Source organism: Sinocyclocheilus anshuiensis, unplaced genomic scaffold, assembly GCF_001515605.1.
Source record: "Sinocyclocheilus anshuiensis isolate Anshui unplaced genomic scaffold, SAMN03320099.WGS_v1.1 scaffold44, whole genome shotgun sequence".
Classification (NCBI taxonomy): Eukaryota; Metazoa; Chordata; class Actinopteri; order Cypriniformes; family Cyprinidae; genus Sinocyclocheilus; species Sinocyclocheilus anshuiensis.
Window position 1 is genome coordinate 216,995 of NW_015555746.1, and position 9,583 is coordinate 226,577.

The window sequence follows — 9,583 nt, forward strand, 5'->3', positions numbered from 1 at the left end:
GGGGGTGGGCGGGCTGGGGTCAAATCGAGGTAACTGAAGAGATAGCTAACTCAAAAGAACATTTCTTAAAATTTGTACAAAGACATTTTAGTGGTAGCAGCTTTTAGGAACATCTAAATAGAGGTCTGCTATAAACCACCATTATACATAATGGTTATTAATTGCAATCTTAATAAAGACAAGTTTAATTGCCACCTCTAGCAGCTTTAATATTAAAGCTGTGAACATACAAGGACTGAATTGAGCTATTTAGTAGGGCTGGGCGATATCGGCAAAAATTAATATCTCAGTATTTTTTGGCCGATTTGCGATATACGGTATATATCTTAAAAAAATCTGTGTTTAATATATATATATATATCACTTACCGCCCAATGTTGTCCAACAGAACGAAATGGAAATATTTCCATGGCTTTCTAACATTTATAGATGGAGAACATAATCCTAATCTCAAACACATTAAACAGCGCGAGTAGCCTAGTGTCTCTATAGGGCCTTTCGCACCGCGGGAACCTTTTCATAGTACCAGAACTAATTGTGGAACTACCCACTTTTTGCGGTGCGAATGCAACCCTTTAAATAGTACTGGGAAATAGTTCGCACAAAATCGTCCCAGTACTTTAGTACTGTACATTTAGTTCTGGAACTAAAGCGGTGCGAAAGGCCCTTATCAGCGGTACACGCAGCCTTTCTGTCAGAGCATATGACGGGCCGAGCCGCTTAAACTAATATGTGAAACGAAACTATAAACTATGTCTTACCAGTTTTTAAAGGCCTTAATATGAAGCTTGTCACATGTTTAGAACAATTTGTATTATGCATTTTCTCCGCAGCAGCTCAGTCTGTGTCCTCCACTATATTTTCAGATGCGCTCATATCAAACTACTGTATATGGATAAATGGTATTTCGTACAAACTCGATATATCGCCCAGCCCTACTGTTTAGTAACACAGAAGGACCGAGATTATTTAGAGGAAGAGAGAAAACAAGAAAAAGAGAAGAAGCCAAATGTATTAACGACACATAAAACAAAACCACAACAAGGGAGCCACACGCATCGGTTTCTGCCCTGAATAAGAAAAACGGGATGTAATACATTCTGTCACTGTTTAAACTAAAGTTTGTTTTAAATTCAGGGATCAAGCAGAGACAGAAGAGCTAAAATTAATCTGCACGAAATTTACAAGAGGGAAAAAAGACAGGACAGAAACTGATCAAACTCCTGTATGAACAAAAAAAGATTAAATTTCTTGCTTCCACAGATTCACTGCTCTTATCAAAGCAAGAGAAGGGACCACATCAAATACCAAAAATTCTGAAATTCTTTTTTTTTTTTTTTGGGTAAAATTTCACTGAAACTGCTATGCTTATAACATGATTATTAAATAACAAGATTATTAAATTGCAAAACGAATATTTTTGGTTCATTTTATGCACCTGGAGCCACACAGCTCCTCTTATAACAAAGACCACAGAAATGGTAAAGTGGCATTTTCCTGCTGATTCACAAGACACACAGAGGTCATGTTACCACTGAAACTTCAAGGGAGAAGAACTTCAAAACCTCTTCCTACCTCCAGCATTTTGATTGGTTCTACACCTGTGAATCACCTCAATGTCACAGTTCAACAAAAGCACTCAAATACATAACTTCTGAGTGAATAAATGCCACAAAGCTGGGATTTCAGACATTCCTTGACAATAATTAGAAACGAAACCAAAAACTTTTTAAACAACAAAAAAAAAAGGAATATACACTCTCTTATCCTATCCTAAATTATTTTATAAGTAAGACTTCATCTGTAAGATTTAACAAACTGGGAGAGAAGTTGAAAAGTAGTAAAGAACAGAGGACATTCCCTAGAATAGCGCTCTAGGCGTAAACAAATCATTTAAACAATCTCATTTTTACAGCAAAAACTCAATGTCAGTATGCAAAGTTCTAATGACAAGTACAGTATCTTGAAACATATGCGGTTCATGGTCTGCAATATTTTAATAAGCATATACAAACTAATCCCTAGAATACAAGAATACAGCTAACCACACACAGTATTAAGAACCAAGGGTTCCCAAACTTTTTAAGGGAGTTATTTTAATAATTTCAGCTTTTTTTGTCTTGTGGACTATATGTAAACATCTTTTATGTAAAATATCGTACTCAGGACAGTACTAAATAAAAAATAACATGTATTTTGTATGATCTCTCTTATTTTGTTAAAATTATTGACATTTTCACAGATTCTGCAAGGGGTTCCCAAACTTTCGCATGCCACTGTATATAATTGCATATAATCAGCAGTTGTCTTATTTGGGTTTTTAGAACCCCAAAATATGTGCCTGTAAACATTTCACTGCTGTTCTTGTGATTTGGAAACTGTTATGGTAGTGTTTTTAGTAACTGGATCATTTGTCTTTAAACAGATGCACTTCTGAAACCCTTCATCAGTGTTAGTGATGATGATGACCAGCTCAGCATATCATGTGAAATACCACTTTCAGTCAGAGCTGATTTCATCTGTAGTCTCTACACTGAGGACGATGTTCTTCTGTATCAATGTGTCTCTCAACGTACTCAGGACAGTACTAAATAAAAAATAACATGTATTTTGTATGATCTCTCTTATTTTGTTAAAATTATTGACATTTTCACAGATTCTGCAAGGGGTTTCCAAAATTTCGCATGCCACTGTATACAGTAGTCAACATTTGAAGTGGATCAAAAAAGTTAATCAAAGTTGTCCTAAGACAAGAACGCATTTTGGTTTTAGGACAACTTTGATGAAAGGTTTTGATCCAATTCAAATGTTGACTAGTGTATACATAAATGTATAGATTTGTCTGGCAAGCCAACGAATACAGCGCAAATGAAAATGCATATCTCATTATCATTCACCTTGTTAAAACGGTCCACCCATTTTCTAAAGACACAACGAGGAACATCTGTTACTGGAGGCCTTCTACAAATTAATAAAACAAATAAATCAAATTATAGTGCCCCTGAGCCAAGCAGGCATGTGCACATAACATCTTATCACATTAATCTACATATATAAATGCTGTGTCCTTACAAAGGCCGCTATGTAGAGCCATGCAATGAGGGCGACACTTGAGAAAGCAAACAAGTGAGTATGTGATAAATTTTTCAGTTTAAAAATGGTAAAGATTATTCAAGTTCATTTGTAAACTCTTTACAAAGGTTACATTTTTGTAATTCCCTCAATGACTTTCTTCAGTCTTAAGATGTGCGTGACCGGGCATGAATATTCTTATGAAATCTGGTTAAAAGTTATTAGCTCATCGTCTACATTTTCCGTCAACAAAAACACACTGATAATGAAAAGACCCCCTTTTGATGAACTTCATCACACATTCTACACATCATTTTAGCCTTAAACTAAATTCCACAGTCTTGCATTATGATTAATAACATGACTCTTGGTGACAGCTCTCAGTAGAATTTAATACTGGCATCAAAACAAAATACAAAACTGGACCAAAATATAACACCATTAAAAATGGATGTGTAAAACAAATATTGCAGCCAGGATATTGTTTTGCAACGCACAGCAGCTGCTCACATACAAAGTGTAGAAAGCATTTTGAGGGACACAAAGGACGGCATTTCAAAATGCATCCTTAATGGCCATTGAAAACACTGAAGGAACTTGGCTTGTTATTCATGTAAGCACAGTAGGTTGTAAGTAAATGTAAAAAAAAGGGGGGCATAATAAACGTTGGAAAAAATATGTAAAACTGTCTATAATGGTTGATGTTTCTTCTTGTCCATGTTTATGTTTATCAGTAGTATCACTATTTTAAGTGGATTCAGAAACGTACATTTCAGGATCAGAAATACTACGGGTGTTACTGGCAGCCTTGATAGCATCTAAAAACCATTTTCAAGGTAATGCCAAATTGATTTGCCTCAAAAAGACTTTTTTTTTAATTCTGAAATGTGCCACAGCTAGGCTCCGAAATGCATGACCAATTTATAACTGGACAACAGCCACTGATTACATTAAAGCTTTCATAGGGTAAGTACTTATTTTCAATATAAGTATTTTATGACAAAAGTATTTTATGATTTCATCCCCTGTATATTCAATGCATTTGATGCATACAGTATTTGTATTTGATTGATGGCATAGCCCTTTATGCTGCTAATTTTATTGTGAGCTCAAATGATCTTTTTGTTTAATAGAAACAAAATGACTCTGAATAGATTCTAATGAGAAAAACAACAAGGAGCTCTCAATCACCTAAATATCAAAGTATGTGAAAGCCTGCGAGATAATGAAAAATTCTCCAAATCTGTTTCCTCAGTGACTGACAGGTTCCTTTCTGCCAAAGTTAGCATCCCACACTTTGACCTAAATGGCTCACAGGATGACTGCAGCGCAAAAGACCTGTCAATATTGCTTTAAAAACAGCAGGAAATTGGCTCATCTGCTCTGAGAGAGGAAGTGAGCCAATGAAAAACTGTACAAGATAGTCAGGAACAGAGCATGGAGAGGGCACTGGAAATGATTTGAAAAACTGCAAGACAGTCAGGAACAGAGCATTGAGGGGGCACTGGAAATGATTTACAATGTTTCCACACCTGAACGTGTTCTCAATCACAGGATTCCAATAACAGAGACATTTAATACTAGGGATGGACGTATGTTTGTTTGTTTATTTCACGCCAATCCAGCATCTACGGCTATATTCATGGTGAGAACCAGTTAATCCATACACAAGTCGATCCATACACAAGTCTTTTCTTTACACACACGTCTGGGGACAATTTAGAATGTTCAATTAACCTAGCCAGCATGTCTTTGGGCTGTGGGAGGAAACCGGAGCTCCCGGCGTAAACCCACGCAGACACAGGGAGAATATGCAAACTCCACACAGAAAGGCCTCCTGTCCTTGCAAAAAGAAAGTCAGGTAGGAACCAGGTACCTTCTTGCTGTGAGACAACAGTGCTAACCACCGAGCCACTGTGCCGCCCTAATGGACGTATGTAGTATTTGAAGTGGACTAGAGAAAGAAAGTCAGGTAGGAACATTGCCCTCAGGTTAGGGTTTGAAATCGTTTGTGGTTGAATGGTATTAATTTCATCACATAATCCAGGCCAAATCAAAGCAAGTCCAAGGATCTATTCAATGTTTTGTGGCTAAATGAAATGCATACTTATCAAGACCACAGTTAGATGTATACCTAATGGATTCTAAGCATAACAAAAAGAAATATGAAAAGACCGCATCTTGCAAGCATCTTGACTATTTTAAAAAAAAGAAAGAAATTCTTAAATTAAACTTCTCTGACTTAACTTGCCCTGAATAATAAATACTGTTATGATGAATGACTATCTATGCTGACAGATCTTCCTCACAAAATCTCTCCACATGAAAGTTAATTAGCAAACACATGATTTCAAAGTGCATGCATTTACAAAATGTTTCAAAGTTGGGGTACAGTGAATGTTTTTTTTTTTTATTAAACTGCTGGTTCTAAATGCAGTTTTACATGTCAGGGACCAGATCTTGTTGAAAAATGTTGCTTATAAAACATTTTAATAAAAATTTGTGTGCAAAGAAAACAAAAGCAATAAAGCACTATATGCCATACTGTATTCAGCTAAAAGGCATTGGTAGACAAAAAGCTCAGCAATTTAGTATGGCCTCACATGCCCTATGCTCACCCTCATGTCATTTTAAAACATAAAAATAATACATATAACAAATACATATTGAGAAATGTCTCACTGTTATTTTTTTTTTTTTTTTGCCCATGCAAATGTCAATGTTTACTACCGTTTAGTTACTAATATTGTTCAAAATATCCTCTTTTGTGTTCTGCAGGAGAAAGAATGTCATACAGGTTTGTAATTGACAGAATTTTCAATTTGGACTATCTCGAAGTATCTACCACCTAAAATTATTCCAAATACAAGGGTGGAAATGGTTTGCTTTCAAACAGAAGTACCTGCTGACTGACACTTCACTGATTGTAGGGGTTGATGATCTTGATGGAAGCTCAATTACCCCATCCATCTCTTCACTCTTTACTTCCAGCATTGCAGAAACGAGAGGCTGGGGAGTGTTCTGAATGCTGTTTGGTGAACCTGTTACATGGAAAGACATGGAAGAAGGAAAAACACAGTTACGAATGCACCACTAGAATACAATCTTGTGGAAAAACCTTGTAAAATAAGACCCCTTGACAATAAGGTTTTATTTTTCCTTTCTATTTTTTTGCTAACATTTTCTTGTGTATTTTAGATGCAGTCAGGGTATAAAATAAAAATGGGTCTTGGTGAGTTAAAAATAATAAAAAAAAAACATTAGCATTTGGCTGGTATTTTGTTTTTCAAAAAATACAACAGCACGTGTCACAGCAAGAGTCATACTAACACTAATTGTGCTACATATACATACATACATATACATATATATATATATATATATAAACACTATAGAAACATTATATATAAAATGTGAACATTTACAGTGTGTTGAAAAGGGTATTATTTTTGTATTGATCACAACGCTGCAATCTCTATTTACACATAACCACTACTACAGAACTGGCAATTCCAAAATCAATTGCAACTAAACCAATTGTGACGGCACTGACTGACAAAGAGATGTCAAACAGCCATGTTGAATATTTTTACACTGCAAACTGCTTATTGACTTTGAAGTCCACATATGCTTTGCTGATAACAGCATGAGACTGGTGCTTTTTATCACCAGAGCAGGTGATGGGGTCTAAAGGCCCTTATTTACTGCAATTGTTGAGGTGGCGCACGAAAGTACTTATGCTTCAAACAGTGTTTGTGTGTGAATGAAATATGCTGTATATAGTAACTCTGTCACTACAGTGGTGGTAGATTTGTAATGTTTATAAAGTTTCTTTATTTCTGCATCCATTTTCTCAACATTTAAGTCCTAAAACTTGATAAAGAGAGTCTAATCAAAACAAATAACACAAAACATTGCATATTTTCACTTCTTTATCAAGTAAAATGGTCTAAGAATGAACTTCTTTGTTGAAAAGTATGTGAACCTTTGCTTTCAGAAAAGCAATAATGCAACCAAATGTTTCCAAAAACTTTGGATCAGTCCTGAACGTTAGATTGGAGAAATGTCTTCAGCTTGACATTGAGCTTCCTTAACACAAGGTGTCAGTCTACAGACTGACGTCTTGACATTCCCTAGTAAAACTTTTTGGTACAATGCAGAATGCATAGTTCCATCAAAGGTTGTGATTCAGAAGCTGCAAAGCAGCCCTTAATCATTACAATGTCATCATCGTGATTCAGAGTTGAGATAAAATTTCTTATTGAATGCTAGTTCTTTATTGCCAAATGTAACACTTCCAAACCAAACCAAAACATCCAAACATTGAAACCAAAAAGATCCGTTTACAGTCCACAAATCATTTAGCCAACAGTCTTCTGGCTCAATCACGGAGTCTTTGGAAACCTTTAGACGGACAGCATTGTCTTCTTGGAAAGCAGTGGCTTTCTCCTTGTCATCCTGCCATGCACACCATTCTGTGTGTTTCCTTGATAGACTCGGCTTCCACAGCAACTCACAAATTCACACCTGCTTTTTATGTAATTTTAACACCCCGTTACTTTAAATGAACTGATAATTCTAGAGGTTCACATACTCCCACCAAACCAAGAGAATGACTTCTGGATGATATTAGTAAATAAATGTGGAAAACAAAAATAAAAAAATATTTTTAAATTACCTGTCAGTTGAATTCTGAATGTAGGTTCAATTTACAGCACATTTTTTCTAGCACCACTGTGGTACACAGTGTCAACATTAATGTTATTAATTATGAAAACACTTGGAGATTACAGGATATTCTACAACCTAATTAAATGTCAACTATTCAAAAGTGTGAAATTTCTAAATTTAAAAAATGTCAATGTCAAATTGGCAATCAATTTTAACCAATGTTCAAAACAAGAATATATATACAGTGGGGGAAATATTTATTTGATCACCTGCTGATTTTGTAAGTTTGCCCACTTTCAAAGAAATGAAGAGTCTGTAATATATATGGTAGGTTTATTTTAACGTATAGAGACAGAATACCAACCAAAAAATCCAGAAAAAACACATTATATAAAGGTTAGAAATTGATTTGCATTTCAGTGAGTGAAATAAGTATTTGATCCCCAAGCAAAACATGACTTAGTACTTGGTGCAGAAACCCTGGTTGGCAAGCACAGAGGTAAGACGTTTATTGTAGTTGGTCACCAGGTTTGCACACATCTCAGGAGGGATTTTGATCCACTCCTCTTTACAGATCCTCTCTAAATCCTTAAGGTTTCTTGGTTGTCATTTGGCAACTCGAAGTTTCAGCTCCAGCCACAGATTTTCTATAGGATTGAGGTCTGGAGACTGGCTAGGCCACTGTGTGCACATGACCTTAATGTGCTTCTTCTTGAGCCACTCCTTTGTTGCCTTGGCAGTATGTTTCAGGTCATTGTCATGCTGGAAGACCCATCCATGACCCATCTTCAGTGTTCTGGCTGAGAGGAGGAGGCTCTCGTCCAAGATTTTACAGTACATGGCCCCGTCCATTTGGCCCTCAATGCGGTGAAGTCGTCCTGTACCCTTAGCAGAAAAACAGCCCCAAGGCATACTGTTTCCACCTCCGTGCTTGACTGTAGGGATGGTGTTCTTGGGGTCATAGTAGGGCTGTGTGATTTGGGGGAAAATATCAAATTGCGATTTTTTTGACAGATATTGCGATTGCGATTTGATTTGCGATTTTAAATTTGCAAAGTCAAGCTTCAGCTCAATATTGTCAATAGGCAACTCAAAGTTTCAGCTCCCTCCACAGATTTTATATAGGATTGAGGTCTGGGGACTGGCTCGGCCACTCCTTGACCTTAATGTGCTTCTTCTTGAGCCACTCCTTTGTTGCCTTGGCAGTATGTTTCAGGTCATTGTCATGCTGGAAGACCCATCCACGACCCATCTTCAGTGTTCTGGCTGAGAGGAGGAGGCTCTCGTCCAAGATTTTACAGTACATGGCCCCGTCCATTTGGCCCTCAATGCGGTGAAGTCGTCCTGTACCCTTAGCAGAAAAACAGCCCCAAGGCATAATGTTTCCACCTCCGTGCTTGACTGTAGGGATGGTGTTCTTGGGGTCATAGTAGGGCTGTGGTGGAAAATGTGCTGAATGTTTTCAAATTTACATTCGTTTTAAACGCGGAACCAGGCGCGAGTCGACACAGGTTGTGTGCGTGCGTCAAGCCTCATCCATACTGCCAGATGCGCTCGTGGAGACTTGCGGTGCGGAGCCGCGCGCGAGTATAAATGAGCATTACGAGACAGGCTGCGTGTGTGCGGCAAGTGTAAACGGCTCCCGTGAGACGCGGCAGAGAGGAGCGAGTATGAGAAGCATTCAGAGACACATGCTGTGTGTGCGGTCTTCTGAATTGGGAATAGCGAACATGCATTATAAACTTATTTAAAATTAATCTGTTGGGGAGATAAAATGTGTAAGATAACGTTCATGTACTAACAAAAACATCTAAGAATGTATCTTTTATTCGCCAGTACT

General features: G+C 37.1%; 1 protein-coding gene across 5 annotated transcripts in view; it reads right to left on the reverse strand.

The window, feature by feature from the left end:
• Positions 1 to 9,583, reverse strand: part of LOC107673612 (E3 ubiquitin-protein ligase RAD18-like) — a 71,741-nt gene that overhangs the window by 13,777 nt on the left and 48,381 nt on the right. For 4 of the 5 annotated variants that reach the window (XM_016467266.1, XM_016467267.1, XM_016467265.1 and 1 more), the window contains one exon: positions 5,975 to 6,113. The exons of the other annotated variant lie outside the window; for it this stretch is intronic. In XM_016467266.1, coding sequence (XP_016322752.1) covers positions 5,975 to 6,113 — 139 coding nt within the window. The remainder of the gene's footprint in view (positions 1 to 5,974; positions 6,114 to 9,583) is intronic. 5 annotated transcript variants of the gene reach the window in all.